The following is a 25,337-nucleotide window of genomic DNA, read 5'->3' as shown; positions in this document are numbered from 1 at the left end:
AGGATTTTAGCAGTGTTGTTGAAAAACTGTCTGATTTGTTCTGGCAAACATCCATCATGTATGGTTGATTATTATTGGTCCAAGTTTGACACATCTTACGGTTTGGGGAGGAGCATCAGGGAGTAATTTATCACAATGGCGGACAACAGAAAATATGACAGCAGAGCGCAAGGAATTAGAAGAGTGCCACAAAAAGGTGTTTAAAAAATAGAATAATAGCTTTTTAAAACTCATATTGGACATGGAACAGAACCATCATCCCTACACTTCTCAAAATGTTAGCCTTGCTGTCAGCAGTTCTACAGTCCCACCAAAATTTGGAGCTGTGTCTGATCTGGCACATGCGGAATTAGAGGCGGTGGAAGGGTGATCTTCTTCGCCAGGTGCAACAATGACCACCAATAATCCATACATTACTGATCCTTCGCTTTGGGTAAAAACTGATGAGTTCCTGTGGGTAAGGAGCTGTAAAAATATGGATGCTAATTTTAAGGCATCAGAACAGATTTACAAACATCAGAAACGATTCTTCTTCAGATCGTGCTTTGAAAGCCAGCTCCAAGTGGTGAGTACATCCAAACCCAGTGGCTGATTTATCCTCCATCCACCGCAGCTGGGTTTTGTATTTTTAACTGGCATTATGCAAGTAGTATTATACTAGCAGATACAATCAGAGCCAATGAACAGATTCATTCTTCAGTAGGTTCAGTTCAGAAATAAACTTGGCTCCCTTCTCTCTTGCCCCCAGCCAAACCAGACATCCCACACTCATTTGACTCACAGCTTCTCTGTCACACCTCAGATGTGTTATGTTCCATCTCAGTCATGGACTCCTAAAAGCCTTTGCAGAGAAGCTCTGTGGGATTATGCATTACCTTTTCAACCTTAGCTTAACCCAATAGAAGGTTTCATAGTTGTGGAACACATTCTGCCTTGTTCAAGTAAAAAAAAAAACTCATCCATCAATCGTCGACAATCATACACTTGCTGCCCTGACGTCTCGCATGTAGAAGGTTCAGAAGTGTCTGCTGTTGGCCCACCCGAGTGCTTATCACTGTGGAGTTGGAGTTGAAGACACTTGCTTCAACAAACCTACTGTCATCTGAACAAAGCAGGCAGCACTGTGAGGATCATGGTCTTTGAATTATCCAGTGAATTTCACACAAATCAGCCTGATTTACTTTGTCAAAAAACACTGCAGTAGACACAATTGGAGGCCTTAACCATCACCTGGAACAGTGGCTACCTGACAAATGGATCACAGTTTGTGAGACTGAAGGGTTGTGTGTCTAACCAGGTGGTCAGGAGCACAAGAGAACCACAGGGAACTCTCTTTCAACATTTATCTTCACTCTGCACATTTCAGACTACCAGCACGAGTCAGAGTCTTGTCTGCGGAAATACACACATGATTCAGTCGTCACGTGTATCAGAGATAGACAAGAAGATGCGTACAGAGAGCTGTTGGATGGCTTTGTGTCATGACCTAAAAATAATCATCATATCTTTAATTTGAATGAAACTCTGGAGATTAAAGAGGGATTAAAAAGTATTTTATGAATTCAAATTTGAATAATTTTTCTATTCTATGTGAAGTTTAGTATCTCAATTATTGTCAAGGAAATTAAGTATCAGCTGTAGTAAGACCATCTAACTGAAAATTATGGTTTGCAGAGTGCAAAAGTACTTGAACTGTGTTTTACAACCTAACGCTGGTTTAAACCTCTCCACGGTTTTATTCCCGGCCAAACTGGTTTGCTCTTTGGTCTCTTTGGCGCTGTTTGTCCACTAATATTTTCTAACAAACCTCCGGCACCTAATTTATCATTTATATGCATGCATGTCATTTATAATTACATACTTCAGCACTCTCTTTGGTAATTGGGTAAGTTCCAAAGGTAGCTGGCTTCACTTTCATTAGAAGTATAAACACAACTGATCACACGTTCATGCCATACATTTCAGAATTTTCTGCAAAAAAAAAAAGAAAAATAATTAATTAATCTTTTTGTCATTTCACTGTGCGATTGTGCACCACATTCTATCATTGTATAATGCAGTTGTAGTGTGACAAAATAAAAATATAAAAATCACAGGCAGTTATAGTTTTGAAAAGCCCTGCAAGACACTGCAAATGTGTCTTGCAGGGCTTTGCAAAACTATAACTGCCCTGTGATTTTTTTTTTATTTTCAAAAGAACTTACATTAAATTTAAATATTATATATATATATATATATATATATATATATATATATATATATATATATATATATATATATATATATATATATATATATATATATATATATATATATATATATATATATATATATATATATATATATATATAAATTTCGATGTATACAAATTTCGATGTGTTTTACTTTCATCTGTGGCACAGCAGCTTTAAAACAGTAATTTACAAGATTAATTGCCATCATAGATTAATCTGTTGATTTTCTGTTTTGACCTTCTGCTGTTTTGTTGGTAATTGGCTAACCAACTGTATATAATTAAAGGTAATTGTTTTTAGTAATATCAAACAGCAGGTGCTACCAAAAAAAAAAAAAAACACACACACACACACAATCTTACAGAGAATAATACCAAAGTTTGATGAATCAAGAATACACAAGTTAATTCATGCACATGTTTGGTCTGTAAATGACAAGAAATGTTAGGCCTCAAAGCATTTGTTTTACCACTAATTAGTTTAGTCAGTGTGTTTCTGCTTCACAGTCTGGACAAGAAAATATTTTGTCCAGGCTTGTCTTTGGATTAACATAAAAAAAACACATACAGTAAACCCTCGTTTTTCGCGGGGTGTAGGTTCCAAAAACAACCCGTGACAGGTGAAATCCCTGAAGTCGTTACTTTATTTTTTTACAATTATTATACAGCATAATTAAATACTCTACAGCACTGTGCATTGAAACCAAAGAACAAAAACTGTTTTCAGGGCTAAGCATTTTTTTTTTTTTTACAAATAGAATGCTTTTTTACAAATAACTACAGTAAAATAATCATTTTAGTCATCAATACGAAATACAGTAGGACAAAGTGGGACAAATTGTGACTCGCGCATTTCACTATTCCTCTGACTGTGACGCTGCATTCTCACTCCTTTCTCTAGTGTCTTTTTCTTCTGAAGCCTGTAGTGCAGGTGAGTTTTTTCGAGAGAAGAACATAGTTATCAGTAGTTGTTGTCGCTCTATTTTCTTCTGGGCAAAAATATTTGCCAAAATTTGCCAAGCTGTATTACATATATTTAAATACCGTAACGTTATTGGCACACAGGTAGAGAAGAAGCGCGGAGACTGTTTATCCAATCAAGAAGCAGAACACAATGCACTGTGGAAAAAAAAAATAAAAAACTGCACAAAAAACTCTGCGAAGCAGCGAGGCCGTGAAAGGTGAACCGCGTTATATCGAGGGGTCACTGTAATCTCATCCACCCACAAGCTTCTGGAGTTATCTGCCCTTGAGTGTGGAAACGTATGTAATTCTGTTGTGACAAATGTGTAGGAACCCTACCAACACAAAACAGCACTGAAGCAAAGACAAAATCGTCAGACAAATCTGTAGCTTGTGCCTCAGGTAAAAAACTGAGTGGTTGTTTTCATTAGAAGCACTTGTTTTCCCTTCTCACTTTTCCACCTCTAGGAGCTGGAGTGGGGATTTTTTATTTACTTATTTTTTCAGAAGTTGTCTATAGAACAGTGGGGCATACAGCCTGTTGCTCTTGCTACACCTTTCTTTCGCTGTCATCTGTCCACTACCCGTAGTTTGACTCATAATGTAGCCAGTGATGGGAGCCGCTTGATTCTATTGACCTTTTCTCTCTCTCTCTTTTCCTCTCTCACTTTTGGGGAAGACCCTCAAACAACTGGTGCTATTTGTCTACATGTAATGGTGATCCAGGGAAGGGGAGCGGGGTTAGGCCTCCTCACACCCTGACGGATACCAAAACACTCCACTTTGCTGTGTCTGCACCCGTGGAAGTGTGTGTGTGTGTGTGCGTGTGTGTGCTAAAGCTGGGCCAGCTCTACACTAGATTAACAGAACATGGTAGGCACACAGACGACAAATTCTGGTTGAAACAGATTGGAAGATAAAAAAGAGTCCATGGATGATTTGTTTTTTTTAATTAAAGAGAGCGGTCTGGATCATTGTTAATTTCATTTCGAGGAGATTCAATTTATTTGTAATAATTGAAATTAGAGACGGGAAGCGGCTTGTAAGAAATAAAACATTTAAACCCCTGTCTCTCCATCTCAATCAAAAACACATCCTCCACATCATTATTGATGAAAGTGCCAATGAAACATAAAGCTAGAAATCAATCAAAATCACCCTTGATGCTCGACATAAATAATTTCATCCACAAGACATTAATTGCATTCGAGACTAACTATGCTTGTTGCTGTATTAAAGCAGCAGAATTGTTTCTGAGCTACGGTCCAGCTTGGCGTCTTCTCCAGTGCATCACAGTTCTTTTTGGAGCACAGTAATGGAAAAGGAGATTGTGTTAGAGTGAAAACAAGAGTATTGTGAAATCAAACATAAAAAACAAGAAATAAAAAAAAAAAAGACGTAGACCGAGGCATGCTCGCACATATCTGATTTGTCCAAATTTTCCTGCTCTGCGGCTTGATAAATCCCTGCACCGTGCCGGATGCGTGGTAAGCTATCGTTACGTGCCTCAGACAGCTGCTCACAACACCACTGGGAGACGGGGAGTTGAATAAGGATGACTGGAATGTATTCAGACAGTGAATGAGAGATAAAGAAGAACAACATCAACTGCAGGAAGCTTGTGGGGAACAAAATAACAATTTCATTACTTTCTGAAACTGAACTCTTATCTTCCTCTTCCTGCTTCCTTGAGACACTCGTAAAGCCATTCAGCATAATTGGCTTACTTTTATTTTCTTCCAGCATCATGTGGTCTTTGATCCCCGAGGCCCGGCAAACACTGGGAGCAGTTACATCTGCTGAACAAGCTGCGTAACAAAGTTGTGTTTGACCCCCACTGCATCAGCACTGATTATAGGCTGAGGGAGAGATGCTCTGCAGGGGAGCATATTAAAATCAACCAGCAAGGAGAAAAAAATTGCCTCTTGCTTCGAACAAGTGATAAAATCTGAATTTATTGTGTATAATATGGGTAAAAACTAAACTTGGCTGGCACTTTGAAAAGCTACTTAGGTTTTATATGGTCTTTGGGGGGAAATGAAACACAGAACAAGAGTATCAGAGGTCAGAATGTGAATGTTACTCTGTATCAGACAGTAAGCAGTCGATGAATGGATTTAAGTGAAAAATTAATTTTACTTTAACTCAAAATTGTTGGGGTTTATTTTCAATTTCTTTTTCAGTTTTTTTGAAACAGTGTTTTAGATAAATTTCTGACTGTGACTTTAAATTAATTAATTAATTGCCAAAAACAATCAATAGCAACTCAAGAGGCCAACAGCTTATGAGAAGAGATGAGGAACCCCAATTTTTGTTTTCATAAACATGAAAGAAGTGAAAAGTAAGTATTTAATCTTTATGACTTAATTCAGTCCAGCTTTCAATTGTCCATAAACACCTTTCATCAAAATCTCAATGTCCGGGAAAGACCGACATGCATTTACATTTTTGTGTTGTTGGAGCAGGTTGTAAGTGGAGCTTCAAATTATGGAAATGAATAAGCAAAATAAGATAAAATAACACAAAGACAATCTAAAGTGTATTTAAAACTTTAAAGTCAAACAGAGTTCATCAGCTAAAAATTTGAGAGCATAGTCCTATGAAGTAAAAAATATACTAAAAAAGGCTAACTTTAATTTGAATATTCTGTCAGGCATTCACACTGACACCCTCGGTGAAGAAGGTAAAAATGCTTTCTGTCTTTTGAAGTGCCAAGATTGTTGAGCTTCTGAAGGAAGGCTTCTGATAGTGATTCATTTCTACTAGCAGTAGAAATGAGACATTTTACGTGTTAGAAGATCCACTAAGGGTTGGGACAAAAGTCTCGGGTAGTAGCTCCACAGAAATCTGACCTGTGCTGCGTTGAAGTTGAGTTGAAGAATCCAATGTCTGTTTGATTTGTCACTCAAATTAGGACCCTGACTGACACTGACTGGAGCCCAATACCATCAGCATCTGCAAGAAAATGTTTGGAAGAAACTTCTACTTCCAGGCCACAAGGTTGTCTAGTCAGACTAACAAGACAATATTTACCGTAATTGGACAATACTGATCCTTTCAAATGCTACCATCATGAAAGGGAGATGTTGCTGTGATCTCATTGCAGTTCATGTCATTTCTGACAAAGGAGTTTTTCCAAACAAATGTCTTTCCTTTTCTCTTCTACATGTTCAAAATTATAATCCCATTGTGTGTAGTTAATTTCACACACCACTTGGATTCAGTTGAGGAAATATAATGAAAAGTTGGATTTCTAAAGATACAATTAAATTGCGACTTGAACTTTGTTAAAAAATAATACATATTTAAGAGATGCAGAGAACAAAGGATTCATCATCTAATCTATGGCTACCAACAAATATTTAGATTTTTTTTTTAGGGTGCAGCACAAGGAGTTAGGCCTGGACTGCATAGCTGTTTTAGAACATCCCTGAGATGTCACCCACAATTCAGTCCCTGCTTTGGAGGCTTCCTGTGTTTCCTTCATCCCTGAAGGGATCCATAATTCATACACGTGTGTCCAGGATGTCACCACTCCAGTGAACTGGCATAAAATATTTACCACATATCATGAGCTGCACCCATTGAAGTTTGCTTGCCCCTTTGGAAAGAGTATTTAGAGTCTCACCATGTGAAGCGAATCCCAAATGAGCTTATTCACGGGGTTCGCTTCTGACATATTTGGGAATCATTCGGTCTGAAGATGGATCTTAGACTGTAAACGCTGACAGCTCAGATAGTCTTTGGCGTTACAGGGTGCAGTGTTTCTGTACATGCTACATTGATCATACATGTCCTGCTGTGTTTATTCTATAAGACAGACTTGATATTTCAGTGTACAAACGTTGGAGGGTAAACTGGATCTCATCAGTCAGTTACTTTTGAAATAAATCTTTATCAAATTTGAAAAACTACACCCCTGATCAAACAAATTAAATCTTTTCTCAGTATTATATTGTTTATTGGAGATACATGAACAAAGTGTCTTTCAATAGACTATAAATAGTTTGCTGAAAATGAATTCAAGTTCCAGTTGTAATTTAAATTGCATGAAATTATTATAACTTATATTATAAGTTGTTAAGCCCAGAACAAAATATGGTGTGCAAAGTTAAGATGAAACAGTGTAGAAAGGTTAACTTCATCCAGCACAGGGCTGTCACTAAGCAGGAATTAGAATCGGAAATCCTTTTTTTACGTTCTGTTATTTTTAAAGTAGTTTGAGGTCTTTAAGCTCCAGAATGACATTATTATCAGCCTTTTCTTCATTGCTTCAATGTGTAGAGCTTCAGATTGTACTTTCAGGGATTAGTTTACCTTGGTAGCAATTTTAAAGCAGCTATGAAAAGATGCACATCGTCTTTTGGATCATATGTGGCATATTCTTCTTTCAACAAAATGTAAAGGACTAAGTGCCATGCATTTGTTTACTAAGTTTACTTCATCTGGACCCCTAGTTATCATATTCATGTTTCCTTATTCTCAAAGACTTTTGGTTTTAGAATTTTGTAATCATTTGGTATGTGTTAAGTCTGTGATTAGTAAAAAATATAAACAGAAGCAAAGAGAAATGCATAGAAGGAACAGTAGTTAAGAGAGAGAAAGAAAAGAAGTAAGGAGATGAGCTGAAACATGGCATGATACTGTGGAAAACAGGTTCAGATGAAAAGAGTATAAACTGCAAACTTTGCGTGACTGTAGAACATCACGAAACAGGAAGAAGGATTTTATTGTTACTAGATGGTACAGTCAGAGTAAAAGCCAGTGCATGAAAAGTCAAACAAACCTTTTGTAAGGATCTAGACGACACACTGGTTAAAAATAAATCTGTGTTTATTTATTTAGACTTTCAGCACCTGGTAGAGAAGATGTTATTGTCTCCAAAAGTGGCTAGCTGCCAGGGTTCAGGTCGCAGAAAGCGGTGAGGTACAAACATCCAATTAATTGCTCTAGCTTATTATGCAAGGACATCATATTTGAGTAAGGAGAGGATGTCAATATTTCTCCTATGCTCGTTCAGCACTTACACATTGTTTACACATCGCAAATCAATCGACTTAACACTGCTTGAACAGTGTAATTAAATGGTAAAATGTTTGATCTTCCTTTCAGCAGCGGGATCAACTGTGGACCCAATAAACTTCAAACGTATTTAGCCTTAATTGGACAATGCAGCCCCTGCAAATGCCAGCTGCATATTCTTTTGAAGAAACTTTTGTTGGAACTCAGATCTTGGCTGAGCTTTAACTTTAACAATGTGTGTCTTGGATTTTATTTTGTTTGTACTGAATCCACATTGTTTTGTCCCCTTTTCAGTGCAATTACTTTGGACAACACACTGGTTATCCTGTCTTCGGTGGCACCAGATGCCGGGCGCTACTATGTACAAGCAGTTAACGACATAAACGGAGAAAACAAGACCAGCCAACCTATCACCCTAACAGTTGAGAGTAAGTAACATTTATATACATACTTCAGTTTTATGCAAAAGTATACTGTGCACCAAATAGGAAGGATTTAGACCAGTGGTTCCCAAAGATTTTCTGGGCCCCCCTATGGATTGCAATAAAATCTCCCCCCCAAAAAAGAAAAAAAAATGATCAACTGGGCACACACATCGTTCAGCCAGACATAAACCTATACACATATTTTGTTTTCAAAATCCACTGAAGTTTATTTCACACTTCAAGTTGCGACAAAACACTCTACAAACCATCTTTATAGTGAAACATTTTGTGTAACTGTTCTTTTTTTTTTTACTTTCCATTCATCCATGTCACTTCACTTCCTTCTTGATGCAAGCCAACAGTTTTTACCACTGTTTTCACCACGCAGCCCATTTAAAAATGGTTTAATTACAGTCAAAAATCAGACCTTACTAAAAAAATATGTCTTCATATTTTGTAAAAGATATTTCATACCTGATCACAAAGCTCAGTGTTTGTAGTCAAGTTTTGCCTACTTAAGAATGAAAAATAATGTCGCAATATTGCATAAACCCTAAACACACAAAGCAGAAGAGGTTATTTCCCTAAGTGCCAAGTAGTTAAAATTCAGCAACATTTTCAGCTTCCACAACAAAAAAATTCGACTCACAAATTGAACCCATTCAGCCGGCCTGAGCTGAGCAGAGAGAAATGAAAGAGAAAATCTAGCAGACAGCATCATATGACATGGTAGACTAGAGTTCATTATGAAAGTGAATGAGGAGGGTGAGGGTAAGATAATATAGCTGACAACACGAGGGAGCAGAAATAGCCTGTGGCTCATGTGGAGAATAGTGGCAGAGTTGATTATACAAGAGCTAGAACACACACATGCAAAACCACACACATCTCGAGTTATATGCCGGAGTAAATGGGTGGTGGTGGGGGGCTCAGCTTTTCAGGTCTGATGGAAACGTGACATGCATTGGTTCGAGCATTTACCATATGCTCCACATGTGTTCGCATCCACATATACAGGCTGCTGGAGGAACTTGTGAGTTCTTGCAGTTTACAACACACTGACCTGTTTCTATCAGCATCTGAAGTGTAGTAGCCCATTTTCTCAGTCGAGAGCCATTGCCTCAGACCTGTAAGAGCTGACTCTCCTCCTAGATGCTTCATACTCAACTTTAAACTGATAAAGCCCAACTTGCACTCAGATCTACCATGAGTTTCTGCTCAGAACTCTAAAAGCATGTTTGTTTCCAAAAAATTCAGGAATAGAAATAAGTATAAATGTATGACGTTGTTACGATGCAAAGCACTTTGGACTACCTTGTCACTGAAATGTACTATACAAATAAACTTGACTTGACTTGAATCACGATCAAAAAACTCATATTTCTATCATTGGTACATTTCAAATTTGGCAACCACTTCTTCTAAAACAGATGTTTAGTAGAAGCAGCAATCTTCTTGTGATATGTCAATATACAAGACGGTTTCTCCAAGACGCAACAAGATTCTTTGAATGTTTTTTTTTTTTTTGTTGTTGTACTGGTGAAACTGATCAATAGAACAATCTCACAAATTATACTGATGAAATGTGACTTGCATGAAGAAGTACAAAAAAGATATTACCTTGAAATGTTTTTTTTTTGTTTGTTTTTGTTTTACCTTGAATTTGACCTCAGCTTTTTCTGCCATTTCTAATTACATCACAAACTAAAGAAGAAAATATTAAAATAAAGCTTTTTTTCAGAGATCATTTATTTCACCTGCTTTGTCTGCCTCAGTTGCAGTAATTGTCAAAGAATTTGACAGATGCTGTGCACAGCCCAAGCCTGCTGATTAGGTTTGAGGATTATTTGTGAAGCTTTGAAAATTGGAACACCTGACCTTTACTAATGATGACTGAGAACAAAATGTGATCCTGAAAAGCTGAAACGCTGGTCAAGGTTGTCTGACAGCGTAACTCAGAGTGAGAAAGTTAAGCTTTTTAATTTAAGAATTGAACTTAGAATTGTATACTTATATTTTTGAAATTAAATATGGCTAAAAACAAAAGAATAGTGAATTCGGAAATCCTGTTTTTTTTTTTGTTTTGTTTTGTTTTTTACTCCTCATAGTTATGGAGCTTATCAAAACTACTGATACCTTTCTTTGGGATTTAGTCACATACTATCCCGACAATAATTTGGGATACTGTAATGTGAAGTGGAAGGGAAAAAAAAACATTTTTTTTTCTATTTTTACCTAAAAAAAATGTAAAAAAGTGACAGCCATTGGCATCTAGCCACCTTTTGCTGGAATTACTGATGCTTTAAGATGAACTTTGATCTTATCTAACTAAAGCTTATCCTGAGGTTATCATTTGGGTTTTTCACAAATTGTTTCAAACATAATTTACATTCCTGAATTTAAAGAATGTAAGAAAAGGTCTCAAAATGTGTTTTGCAATGTTTTGCTATTTAACAAATATGAATGATTATAGTAATTCAAACAACTTGCTCTTTGTCTTAAAGCTCTTCCTACCCCACTGCATTCACACATATCTCAAACTTCCAAAGTAAGAAAATGAACATGTTTTAGCTCCTACTTTCAGTTGCATAAATACTTTAAAGAGCCAAAAGCCTTGTCGGATTAAGTCTTTCTCAGGTGAATAGCTGCCAATCATTGGCCTGCTCTGAGGTACGTGTGTTTACGTACATCAAAGCCTGCAAATAAACCCAGGTTGGTATTACTGAGTCATGACATCCCCCGTAGCTACGTCTGACATGCGCTGCCATGAGCTCAGTCCCAGGGCATGACAGGACTGACAGATCGCTATGAGTTTATCACAGACATGACATATTTCAAGCTGCACACACACACACACACACACACACAAGGCTTTACAACACCATGAGCAGTGTGTAATGCTCCAAACGTACCCAAACAAAAGAATAAATGTGTTTTTCGATAGATAGAATAGACAAGGATCCATTGAGCCCTTCTGTTTTATGTTGGCAATATTTTTCTTTCTTTTTGGCTTTACAAAAGATACCTTGTTATGCACACTCAGTGCACTGTCTCATCCTGTTCGACCCGTCTCTCAGTCATAGCTCATGCTCGGTGTGTTCGCCGGTCAGTTTCAATATTTCACATCAATGGGCACCTGCAGAGAGTGCTGAGTGGATGCGAGATTTATAGGATATTAAATACAAAATCCTCCAGTCGCCTCGTGACACTGCTCCTCATTTCAGTTCTTTCAATCAATCAGCTACTTAGAAAGCATCAATGTATTTGTATGCAATTTTTGAGTGTCTTTGTTTGTTCATCTAGATATTGGAGGTCCAGCCGACCCCATTGCTCCCACTATCATCATCCCGCCCAAGAACACTAGTGTGGTCACAGGCACATCAGAGGTCACGATGGAGTGTGTGGCCAATGCAAGGTAAAAACCTTCATCTACATTTTTAAGGATTTGTTCCTCCAAAATGAGAGAAATCTGCAGGATTTTCAACAATTTTCACCACTTGCCACAAACCATCAAATTGTCATTGTTTATTCAGTGATTAAAAAAAAAAACCAACATCTTAAGTAATAATTGTTTTTAACAAAATCCCCACTGCCTTGTCACCCTTCCTGTTAATATATTGTACAATCTCCATTATGAATAGGACGACACTTGAAGCATGCAGGGAGCTTTTGCGTTTTAATTTTGTACATTCCTCAAGAGTCGTGCCTGGGCCATCTCTTTAGCTTTTGTCTCCTCAAGCTAGGTTCGAATATTGCTTCCCAAGTACAGAGGAGAAATTAGATCTGATGTCTTTTTGGTTTTTTTTCCCCATGTGTAGGCCTCTTATAAAGCTGAGTATCTCCTGGCGTAAAAACGGTGTGTTGGTGAGCAGCGGTTTGAGTGACTTCAACCGCAGGCTCACCATCCTCAGTCCAATGGTGAGTGACGCCGGATTCTACGAATGTGAAACCGTTCTCCGCAGCAGCAGCGTGCCTTCTGTCAGCGCTGGTGCTTACCTTCATGTGTTTGGTAAGGAAACTCATGCAGTCAATTTATTTTCACTTGTTATCATGTAATGTGTGCTGCAAGTGCTGTCGTAGTTCTATATCCATTCATGTTTGCAGTCTGTGTCTTCTAATTACTTCTCTTAACACCGTGTTTCCACACTGATTCACACCTTTCTTTCTTATGACAAAACTGTTAATAAAAAAATTAAAACATCACACACCGAATATAGATATTTATGATGTGACTAATCGTACCTGTAAGTGTGAAATCAAAAAGATTACATATTTGCTGCTGCCTTTGCACAATAAGTTTTCAGTGTTTTTCCTGAGAGAAACATGTACCACTCTGTCCAGGATTGTTTGAAGCGTATGAAAAAATTAACACCTTTGATTACAAGTTTCTGAACCTAATACTCCTTGGTGTAAATTACAATCAGAGTTGCAAGCAATTTTTCCATTGACTTATGACATGTTTAAAGTTTTATTACATAAGAATTGCAAACATCAGCCAATTATATTGGGATTTTATTGTAGACCAAAACGAGGGGAAAAGAAAAATAGTCAAAAAAATTGTGCCATTGGTGCTTTGTATTTGTTTAGTAGGGAGGCTAAAACGTATATTTTATGTCAGAATTAAGGGGAATTCATGCAAATTCCTTCTATTATTTTCCTTCTTTTTTTTCCTTCCCCACCAGGGGGTCTTTTTGTGGGCTCTAGTGTCCCTTATATGACAGTAGGCTGACAGGAAGGGGGATGGAGAGGGGGGAAGACATGCTGCAAATGTCGGCTGGGTCTGGGAATCGAACCTGCAACAGCCGCATCGAGGACTAAAGGCCTCCAAGTGTGGGTTGTGCTATCCCCTACGCCACCACAGCACGCCCCATTTTCCTTCTTTTAACCATTTAATATAGTCAACAAATTAATCGTTGAATTTTAATTAAGTTTTAATATCTGTAGTTTTGATTTGTGTGATGCTGCTAGTCTTGCTCAACCACTGTGTTCTGTTGCTCTATTACATAAAATCCCAACAAAAACATTGAGGTTTATGGTTGTGATGTGACAAAATGTGAAAAAGTTGAAAGTGTATTGAATATATTTGCAAGTACCATATGCAGGTAGCGGCACTACAGGAATAATCATTGCATTTTGGCTTGAAGAAAGGATGTGGCTGAAATTTGATGCCAATCTCTCTTGTCTCATTTGGTTACATGGAGAACAGCTTGACAGTGAGCTCATGAGGCAGTAACAAGAAAAACATTATTGATTTAAATAGGAGGGAAGCTAACGGTTGCCCTCAAGAAACGGTTTAATAGCGTTGCTTGAGTCACTTTGATTCCATCCCACTGAAACACTTTGATGTTTTCAAGCTATGAGGTGGAGTGAACTTTTACCTTAATACTGCTGACTTTGACAACTGTCTTGCTTTCGCAGCTCATTTTTAAGGAGAAGCCTGAATGTGAGGTGGATTTTTTTTTTTTTCTTTTTCTGTTTAAGCTTTATGATTCAACAGCTGGACAGTTTTAATGTAGTATTGCATCTCTCTCTCTGTTACTCATTCTTTTATGATCACATCAAATTATAATTCCGTAACATATTTTCTAAGCTGTGGTAATGATGTTTTTTGTTTTTTTTGGTCTGTTAATTTTTTCTTTTTTTTTTCCTTTTGATCTGTCAGAGCCACCACAGTTTGTCAAGGAACCAGAGAAACACATCACGGCTGAGATGGAGAAGGTGGTGGACATTCCCTGTCAAGCAAGGGGTGAGTATGGCTTTATTCTATCTGACAAATCCTTTCAGAGTGGACCTGTTTAACAGTTTCTGAATTTAAATGAAGTCGTACTGAAAGGACGGCGGTAACCCGCTGTCTGTAATCCAAATCCTTGTCGACTCTCTGCAGGAGTTCCCCAGCCAGAAATTGTCTGGTACAAGGATGCCCTTCCCATCGATCCAGTGAAGACGCCGAGGTACAGAGTCCTGGTGGGAGGGAGCCTGCAGGTCAACGGTCTGCTGCCCGATGACACCGGCATGTTTCAGTGCTTTGCCAGGAACTCGGCAGGAGAAGTTCAGACCAACACCTACCTGGCTGTTACCAGTGAGTGGCCTGGGAGCTCTTCATCAAATTGCTTCCAGGAATAATTACTGGTCTTAAAGATGTAATAAATATAGTTTAAATCTCCATCTAGTTCCCTTAAGCCCTTTGTCAGATTCAGGGATGATGATGAGATGTAATTGTGTTATAAAAAAGAGAAATACAATCAAATCTTAAAATAAGGAGAAAAGTGAGGCTAAATGAATCCTTTATATGCATTTCTGCTACGTTCTATAAATATATGGCAGCCAATAGAATAAGATAGATATGCACCTGCAGTCCATCCACCCTTCCATCCATCCATCCATCCATCCATCCATCCATCCATCCATCCATTCATCCTTGTTATTTTTGTGGCTCTTCTGCTCTATGCTGAACAATCATTACCATGCTAAACACTTTAAAGCACATTGACAAACATTGAAAATTATTTCATTTGTGATGAAAAAAAAACAACTAAATGCTGAATATATGTATGTCTGGAAGTTATGTGATGTATCGCCATGTTGAAGGATGACATGTAGAAGGAGAAGGACGCAGTATGAAAATGTACTTTGCAACCTGATCTCAGAAAAGCAGAGGATGACGGATGATGGATGGACTGACAATTGTTCAGACAATTTAAGCTTACAGTACAGAAACCCGTCATTGAGAACCGTGTTTACTGCCTCTCTCTTAATTCGGAAATAACTTTCACATCTTTTTTTTTTGTCTGAGCTCATGGCACTGCAGGAATTTGAAAATCAATGGTAATTGTACTCTAGCTGTGCATCCTTTCTGCAAGTTTCTGACATCTAATTTTCTTCGCTGCATCTGCTTTCCCACTGCTTTCACTCCATGATGCGTCTTGTTATCAGAATTCATAATATTCCAAGTCACTGAATTACTCCTTTCGTCCTTATTTCTTTTGTCGCGGTGCTGGTATCGCTTCTTCGCCTACCTCCGCTCAGATTTCATCTCATCGCTCTCCTCTTTTTCAATACATCCATGTCTCCACGTCTTCTCTGCTTGGATATTTACTCTGCTCCTGTGACAAACTCCCAATGCATCCTTTCTGTAGGGAGTGATATGGTTTCCTGTCATTCCATAAGGGGCTTTGATTTATTGCACATCACACACAAGGATTTTAGTCGCCTTGGAAATGCCTTCCTTTTCCATTTATGCTCAGGTTATTTCTCCCTCTCCTCTCCATATATTTTCTATCTTGCTGTGCATAGACAGTTGGCACACGGTAGTGGCAGTAGGGTGAAGGCAAATTAGTGGGACAAAGCACCAATTAAACATTCTGTTGCAGCAGGTTGGTGCTTTAGAAGTAACACGACTGAAGTGTTTGTGTGTTTTGTCTCCCCTCAGGTATCGCGCCGAACATCACAGCTGGACCCTCTGACAGCACGGTGATTGACGGGATGTCAATTATCCTGCACTGTGAGACCTCAGGAGCCCCAAGGCCTGCCATAACCTGGCAGAAAGGTCTCAGTTACACGCAAACACGCATACTCGTATACAGTTCATATACAGGATAGAGTTTTACAGTATAGAGTTTACGATGGCTGTTATGTCACTCTTACATCTACAAGCTACCCTGTTACCCTGTTAGGTTCATGGCTACTGTGTTTCAGAATTGTTAAAGTGACAAAAAGCTCCTCTCTGTTCTGTGGATATGTATTGCAATGTTAATTTATTCCATTAATTGCTAAAGCACATATTTACAGATTTGTAATATGTGTAATACATTGATTATTACACATATTACATTGATTTTGAAGCCTTGGTTTTAGCTTATTATGATGATTTTCCACATAGAAATAACTAAAATATGACATTTTAGCTTTTTGATAGTATTGTATCAGACCAAAAAAAAAACATATTTAGTACAAAAATGTTGGCTTTATGAAAAATACGTTGAAAACTTGCTTAAAGATTATGTTCAAAATATACTTAGTCTGACAAATGAGCCTCATCGAAACATTTCCTAATTAGTCAAATATGACTGTATATACATGTATAGACTGTGTATAAATATTTCTCACAAATCAAGAAACAATGACTTCAATAGAAGAAATTTAATGTTTTGGAAAGGTCTTGCCAATTTTCAGAAATTGACAGAAAATTTGATATCTATATATAGATATATATATATATATATATAAATATATATATAATTTATCATTCTGTCTGTTGCTTTTATTTATTTATCTTCTATCTCCTCACTCTTCTCTTTTTCTGCCTTTCAATAACTTTAGGTGAGCGTGTGTTGGCCAGCGGTTCTGTGCAGCTGCCCAGGTTTACTCTGCTCGAGTCGGGCAGTTTGCTCATCTCCCCTTCACACATTTCTGATGCCGGAACCTATACTTGTATGGCAAGTAATTCGAGGGGCATCGATGAGGCATCTGCTGACCTCATTGTCTGGGGTAAGTGTTTAGGGAGTGATTACCAAACACGCATTCAAGGAAATCTTTAAACCCTAGTGAGGGAAAAAATACAACAGGTGCAAAAGCTGGATCATTTATTAAGAAATATGAATAAAACATGGTTTGTGAAACACTCATTTAGTTTCTTCATTTGGAACTTGTCAGTTTAACAGAAATGAGCTCTCTGAAATTCATTTTGAAGTTCTTGGGGATTTTTCTTTTTCTCTTCACTCTGCTCATTTGAGGAAGCACGTTCCGTTGGCTTTCCTCTATTCATTCACATCTTTGGTTTGTCTCCACAGCTCGCACTCGGATTACCACACCCCCACAGGATCAGAGTGTCATCAAAGGGACCAAAGCCATTATGACCTGTGGGGTCACACATGACCCTAGTGTAATTATCAGGTAAGGATCTGTTCACAAACATGTGGAGACGTGGACGCATTGTATTGGAGACAGTATGGCTTCAATTATCCAGAATGTAGCTTGAACTGATGGCATAAAATTTCTCTCTGGAAAAATAAATAACCTCAGCAATGTGTCGCAAAAGAATTCATATCCATCCAAATTTTTAAATAATCATTAACAAGGTCTTTTATTGTGATTTTATGCTAAAGTAGAAGTAAAATCATACATAAGTTGAATATTTTTTTCAAAGCTGTATCTGAAATGTATTTAGAACCCTTTTACTCTTATACCTGTAAATAAAATCCAGCAGATATCACCTAAATGGGGCCTGACACAGCAATGCAAAGGAGGGCATTGAAAGGCCTTGCTATGCAAGGTTTTTCAATGTAGTGCATGGAAGTCATCTATTACTATAGACCTCAAAATAATTGTCACCTTCATTCACCGTAAACAGTATTTAAAAAATAACTTACCATAGGTTGTATGATCAATAATATTACTTGCTATTAATTTAGTGTTAAGACATGAGCCTTTTTTTCGGGTAACGAAGAGCCATAAAATATAAATCTGATTTTTAATTTTGTGTTGAATGTCTGTTTTATAATATATTTACCACCACCAAAAAAAAAACAACTGAATATTTTTACTCTTTTCTGAAAAATTCACCAACTGTACAATTCTTGTTAAGTAGTAGGTTAGTGTAAGTTAAGTAGTATTTCAAAAGAGCAGAAAGAAATCTTTTATTTTTGAACAATAACAATATTTGTTGTTAAACTACACTCAAAAAATGAGCTCATAGAATTATTGTACTATATAAATGGAAATATCAAATATAACACACTTTAGTAAGTTCACTTAGGGTTTTTTTACTTGTTAAAGTCATAAAAACTGTTTTTTAGATTTAACAATATGCTATGCTACAATCCTTTACTAGTTTGTTATCTATGATGTTGTGTTTTATTGGTAATAGCTGTTTTTTTTTTGTTTGTTTTTTTTTCACAAAATAGAATTGGTGTAATTTGAATTTACTCAAATTATGTGAAATATGTGAAAACTATGGACATATATTTGTTTAGTAAGTAAAACTAAGGCTAATGCTGCTATACCGTCCCTAAAACTTAAGTACACCAAAATTCAGTGATCGCCACACTAACTGGAGTCAGATAAGTTGGAGCTACAAAGTATTTTTGATTCGGTTTACTAAATTCTGTCAAGTTCCATTTATATATGTAACGTCACTGAATTTTGTGAAATTTGTTGCCATAACTGTACTAAGTAAATTGAACAAGTTTCTTTTTGAGTGTATCTTGTTAAAACTGCTTTACTGTGAAGGGTAGGACATACATTATTACACATTTAGAAACCACAAGAAAGTTGTGTATGACAGAAGTGTTTACCACATGCCTCCACTGCTGTCGCACGTGTCTTTCAGCAGAATGATTACTGAACTCCTGCCTTGTACCCAACTTCACTCCTGATCAATAAACTCCTTTCTCTCTTTTATACTCAAACGAGAAAGCTACATCTGACGCTGCTTCTGTGCTTTGTAATTATGATGAATGTGGATTTGCTGTTTGATATACAGCCATTAGGCATTCCAACGAGTGTTCAGGTCAATTCTGGTGGTAACTTTGAGGAGACTGTGGGAAGAGGATGAAACGGCTCACTAATAACATTGTCTGCTTGGATTACAGCTAAAAACAAGATGACAAAGTCATCTGTGTACTCTATGACTGATGGGGATATGAATGTTGAGGATTTGCATTCATGTACGTGGCAACAAAATTGTATTGTCTGATACATAACTAGACCAAAATGGGCATAAAATAAAGTTGAGATTTTGTTTTACTATTTAAAACTCACATGTTTAAACCACATCAGCCTAAATATGCAATTTGGCAAATATCAACTGTTGTGCTTTCAATCTAAAATTATTTACTGTGCAGTGTCCTCAATTTTTCTTCAAACAATCATCCTGCCCAGACATTTTAACTACAAGGTTAAATCAAGACAGTAACTACTTGGTTTCCTAGTTCATATAAAGTCTTGAGATCAGCTATGCAACAACTGACTTTGGACTGCTTAAATGAGACTGCAAATCAAAGTCTAAATAACATATATTTGAGGCAGTGAAAAATGTAGACGTTGCTGAACAACTTCTTAAAACTCATATTTAGTTTTTGCTAAAGATGTGCGAAAAATGTTCAAATTAATTATCTTTTTATTGGAGTAGCGCAACCTAACACTGATAAAATTCTGAAAAATGCAACCTTCAAAATTCAATCTTGAATTTACTCACTTGTTGAAAAAAAAAAAAAAAACTTCTGTGAAGAGATAATTGGTTTTAACAAAACTGTTGTTGCCATGCGTGTTTGCTCCCATAACAGTTCTTGTCAAATAAATTCATCGAAAGCAGTTTTTCCATGACTTCCTCTTCCATACAATATGAATATAAGGCAGTAGTGATGCACATTTCTCTTTGCCACACTTAAAAACTGATCACATAAGAAAACATGTCATTCAAATGGAGATCAGATGTGGGCTGATCTCCAGAAGTTGAACATTACTTAAAAATAGCTGCTTGCCCAAGCTTGACCAACATAATAAAAACACAAATTTCACTATATCTAAAAAAAATTCTAAGTAATAAACCAACACAAAACACCTGCAGTCATCTAAAAGCAGTAATGAAATTAAAAGGATGAATTGAAAAAAGAGCCCACTGTAAACTCCGATAGAGGACTTATGGTGTTGTGGTTTTATTTATCTTCCAAAGGTGATGAATCCATAAATTTAGTGTACTGTACATATTCTTTAAAAGGTTTGTAATTTGCATTAATATGTTCAAAGTCTTAAGAAATATTTTATGTCTAGTTAAAAACAGCCAAAGTAAAAAATAGATAAATAAATAAAAAAGGGAGAACAAGAGAACAAATAGCCTCTTCTTTTTGTTCTACTTCCTACTGGAATAATAGGTGATTTAGAGTTGCAGCAGTTCAAAGGTAGAAACAATAGACTCAATATGAAAACTGTGCCGGAACCTTGGAAGCACATGAAACGATTAATCTATTTTAGTCACAGCAATAAGATAGGTTTACTTGAGCTTATTTGTGCCACTCTTGGAAATAAAGATAAACAAAAAGTATATTAAGCTGTTGCCATCTACTTCTGGCTGTGCAATAAACCTGAAATTGTCTAAAAGTGCTTAATGCACCCACTCCAACTTTATGAGTTTGAAGGAAAAACAATAAACTCAATTTGGCTGTCATTGTTGAGATATTTCTTTTATTCAAAATTTGTCCAATATCATTTAACTTTTGGAACAGCAAATTATAGTCAGAATAAATTTAGAAAAGGTTTTCTGACTAAGATGTTCAGTGATTACCTAGATAAAATTACATTCCTTTCGGCATTAGTGAGGAATGATAAGGGTTTTTTTTTTTTTTGTTTGCTTTTTTGCAATTGTAGACTGTCAGAATTAGTTTCTCTAAAATACGGGTATTAGATAGTAATGTCACAAAATAGTTTTCTCTTGCTTAGGTTTAACCAATCAAATTGTGTCACTGTTTTTCTTTTATTAAATCCAGATAAATTGCCAAACATGTTCTTGGAATGTATTTTTATTGTTTGTAAACATCAGATAAAAAATAAGGTCATCCTTACTGCCCTGGACAGCATGAAGATGATAGTATTTTTTAATTTTCTGTTTGATTTCAGACGTCTGCCTCCATCAAATAAATGCAACATAATTTTAAGATATATATATATATATATATATATATATATATATATATATATATATATATATATATATATATATATATATATATATGTTGGATGTAGAGGTTGCGTTAAAATAGAGTGTGCATAGATGAACGTCTGACTTCTGTGTGTATTGTCAGAGGTAAAATTGGAAACAGTATCAGGCAGTAGAACTCTGATCAATTCATCTCTTGTAAGAATGGAACAAAAACAAGCAAACAAAAAAATAATGATCACAGAGCCTCAGAAATCTCAACAATGTCACATTTTGATTTGTGCTGTTTGACTGCAGTGTAACATTCCAGAGTCTGTTTTGCAGGAATGTTTGGGAAAAAGACAACTCTCTGATCAACGTGCAAGCCATCCCCCGAATGCGCCTGGACGCCGACGGCACCCTGCACATCTCCCAGACCTGGTCGGGTGACATCGGCACGTACACATGTAGAGTCACCTCGGTCGGAGGCAACGACTCCCGGAGCGCTCACCTCCGTGTTAGGTAAACCCCTCCCTCTTCCCCATCTCTCCTTATCTTTTCCTCCTTACACTCTTGTCGTCAAAATTCTTTGATGTGAAGTAGCAGAAAGGAACATGTCCCCGACACCCCACTGTCTTGCCTGTTCTTATCGACATCTCTGACTCATTTCCACTTAAATGACGCCTTCTCTTCCTCACCTCCCTTGTCCTCATTCTCACCTGACACTCTCCAGCCCCTGGTCGACTCCCTCCACTCACTTCTTTTTTTTTTTCCCTTCCCCTGTACTGTACTGTACTATTTTTTATTTTTTTTCCTTTCTGTAAAGTCTTATTATTCCCCATCATTTCACCAGTGAGTCACTGCAGTAAGGTTAAACTGAATATGAATGAGACTGTATCTGTCTCCATCGCTCTACTGTCTCCCTTGTTGGCTTACTGCTTTTACTCTGAGGGACTATCTGTCCGTCGCTTTAAGGTTTATATATGAATCTGTTTGCCCTTATCTGAATTTATGCCTGAATGAATTAATGATCCTCAGCTTTTGCCTCATTTATTCACGTCTTTGTCTGTGCATTTTCCTCCTATCTCTCTCCTAATGCCATTCGTTTCATTTCCCATCCCGACCTCTGGTAATATCCATCTCGTTTTGTTTGCCTGCGTGTCCATCTTGACAAGGAATCGTCTTTGCTGCCTTGTCAAGTCACATTTCATCACCTTTCTGAACTGACGTCTCTGTTGCGAAAGATTTGACTCTCTCTTCGGGCGTCTACAGGAGATGTAGGCAGCGAAGCAAACTGCTCTGATAGACAGATTTCTTTTATTTATCAAAGTTGTCCTCTGATCTCTCCCCCCGCGCAGGCAGCTCCCACACGCCCCAGAGAACCCCTCTGCAGTGCTGAGCAAGTCTGAGAAAAGAGCCATAGACCTGGCTTGGGCCAAGCCTTTTGATGGGAACAGTCCTCTAATACGCTATATCCTGGAGGTTTCTGAAAACAGTAAGTCTCTACCAGTCCACTTCTGTACTCTCCTCAAAGTTCACTTCTCCTCGTGTCAGTTTACCTCTAAATTATTTATTCTGAATTGGGTTTGGGGGAAGAGGGATCTTGACTCGTGGGATCATTGATGCAGGCTTGAAAAGATAGAAAATGTTTCACATGTGGGTCTGGGTGTTTCGTGTGCATTTCCATGCACGGAGACAGACTCCTGCTGTGGTTTTGCTTTGACGTTAAAATGTAAAATAAATGCTGCAAAGAATTTGAGTGGCTCAAATAAAATTTAAGAGAAAATTAATTAGGATTATTCTGGACGTTTCTAACACTTTCCTCCTGTTGGTACTGGAAACAATGGTAGAACTTCACTGTTCTTTTTTCTTGTAAATCAATCTCTAATTTCAGTGCATTTATGCAGTGGGAAAAACATCCCACTTAGAGGAAAATATATTAATTACGGTACAATGAGTACTATTGAATGAATACCAATGCTACACTTATTGTTTCATAAGTTGATTAACTTAGTTCTAAGTTTTTGTTTCATCCATTTAAGTTAATCTAAAAAAAATCTTGCAACTTGTATTCCGTTACTTCCCATTTCTTTAGTGTGTAAAAAATACTCACAGTAACACAATGGCCAAATTCTCTTTGTCAATCTTCAAAATGAGAAAAACAGTGGAACATGCCAATCAAATGACACAGATTGGTGCTGAGCTTCATAAATCAGGAAACAGTTCAAAGAAAATGGCTGCTGGTCTAGACTTTACCTTTTACAGCTATAATTAAAAAGTTTAAAACAACTGGAATCATGATAAATGAGACCCAACGTGGACCCATTTTTATCCAATCGACTCAATGAGAAGGATAGCTAGGAAGGTTAAAAAAAAATCTTCATAAATCCCTGTGGGAGAACAATAGCAAAGGGTGACATTCCTGTAGCAGAAATATTCGATATCACTGTGAGCTTGATATAAATTAAATGTATTTCAGTGTCGGATGGTACAACAAGTTTATCAGATGTGACCCATCTGTTTAGCTTATTTTACCAACTTAAATTAAATCAAACAGGAAATGTTTGCTTTAGGGTTGTATGATGTGATGATATGATTCTACTGCAGTAAAAGATTAATTTATTTTAATTTTGCACATCTAAGCAAAGATGCACACAAGTGTGGAGGTTGCTGTGTGTCATTTAAAGTAGATTTAGAAGAGCTCAAAACCGCTAACATAACACAATTAGTCATAAATCTGTTTGGTTTGGTTTTTATTATTATTATTATTATTATTATTATTATTATTATTATTATTATTATTATTATTATTATTATTATTATTATTATTATTATTATTATGTTGTTGTTGTTTTAGCTGATTGGAACAGTGAAAATGAATGTGTGTGTTTGTGTGCTGTCATGTGGATTCTGTTTTTTCCATTTTCTTTGTTCTAGATGCTCCCTGGGCCATCCTGCTGGCCAATATTGAACCAGAGTCCACAGCAGTGACAGTGAATGGCTTGATCCCGGCCCGCTCCTATCAGTTCCGCCTCTGTGCCGTTAATGATGTCGGGAAGGGGCAGTTCAGTAAGGAGACTGACCGGTGAGTGAAGGACAGACCTTTATCTGTTCATCAGTATTCTCCTTTTATTAGAACAAACACTGAACAAATCATAAAATAATTTTTTTCTACGGGAGACCTCATCACGATGCTGTACTTTTGAACACATTTTCAAGGATATTTTATTATTAAGAAATTCAAACGACTTTCCCGTCTTCAAATGTCTCTGCAGTCCTGGTAGCTGTGCCAAGTAAAAGTAGCAGCACTTTTGAATCAGTATTTGGTATGTGCTTCCCTCTTGGGGTCATAGTTTCAGGAGAAACAAACAAATACCAAATACTTCACTTCTTTTGAGCAAACAAAAACCAAGACAATGAAAGAGACACAAAAGCAAGCTACCTCTGATAGTTAGGATAGACGGACAGACGGATGAACAGAAGGAGGCAGGGAGGAGAAGAGGGAAGCACAGATGGACGTGTGGAATATTGTGATGACCATGTAGTATATTACCTCAGTTTCTTCATCTATTTGTTCTTTTTCTTCTTTGCAGTGTTCGTTCTAGTATTTATCTTGTTTAGCATCTTGACCACAAAAAATATTCATAAAAAATAATACTGGCATAAAAAATTACATGGTTGCCACTTAAGATATATCCCACCAAATATGGCTTCCAAGCTGTGCTTTGCCACTGTGATACTGGACACATTGATATTTACATGTGATCAAATGGAGGGATATTCCCTTTGTGTGATAATGCCACTACAGAAAAAGATGATTTTCCTTTTCACAAATCTACACCAGTGGAGTCAATAACTGTGGAGGCTGTCGTCTCTACATCATCTTGAAGTCTTTTGCTTTGTGGCTGTTGGGTTAAGATACAATGTTTTGCTCATACAGAGGTGCTTCCAAATAAACCTTACTGTAACATTCATGGAGTTACGAAATGATCCGTGTCTGAGGTGACATCAACATTGTCATCTCTGTGGCTTCACATAACCAGCTATTCCTCAACCGCTGTCG

The 25,337-nt window shown here is 37.1% G+C and overlaps 1 protein-coding gene across 7 annotated transcripts in view; it reads left to right on the top strand.

The window, feature by feature from the left end:
* The window catches only part of sdk2b (sidekick cell adhesion molecule 2b), a 315,370-nt gene that overhangs the window by 236,270 nt on the left and 53,763 nt on the right, over positions 1-25,337 (top strand). For all 7 annotated transcript variants that reach the window (XM_044102414.1, XM_044102411.1, XM_044102409.1 and 4 more), the window contains exons 5-15: positions 8,513-8,646; positions 11,947-12,058; positions 12,462-12,652; positions 14,306-14,389; positions 14,528-14,722; positions 16,073-16,189; positions 16,963-17,130; positions 17,433-17,535; positions 21,620-21,796; positions 22,633-22,769; positions 24,212-24,359. In XM_044102414.1, the coding sequence (XP_043958349.1) occupies positions 8,513-8,646; positions 11,947-12,058; positions 12,462-12,652; positions 14,306-14,389; positions 14,528-14,722; positions 16,073-16,189; positions 16,963-17,130; positions 17,433-17,535; positions 21,620-21,796; positions 22,633-22,769; positions 24,212-24,359 (1,566 nt within the window). The remainder of the gene's footprint in view (positions 1-8,512; positions 8,647-11,946; positions 12,059-12,461; positions 12,653-14,305; positions 14,390-14,527; positions 14,723-16,072; positions 16,190-16,962; positions 17,131-17,432; positions 17,536-21,619; positions 21,797-22,632; positions 22,770-24,211; positions 24,360-25,337) is intronic.

Source organism: Gambusia affinis, linkage group LG20 (assembly GCF_019740435.1).
Source record: "Gambusia affinis linkage group LG20, SWU_Gaff_1.0, whole genome shotgun sequence".
NCBI classification, from domain to species: Eukaryota; Metazoa; Chordata; class Actinopteri; order Cyprinodontiformes; family Poeciliidae; genus Gambusia; species Gambusia affinis.
Note: the sequence above shows the minus strand (reverse complement) of the source record. Positions and strands in the feature narration are given on the sequence as shown.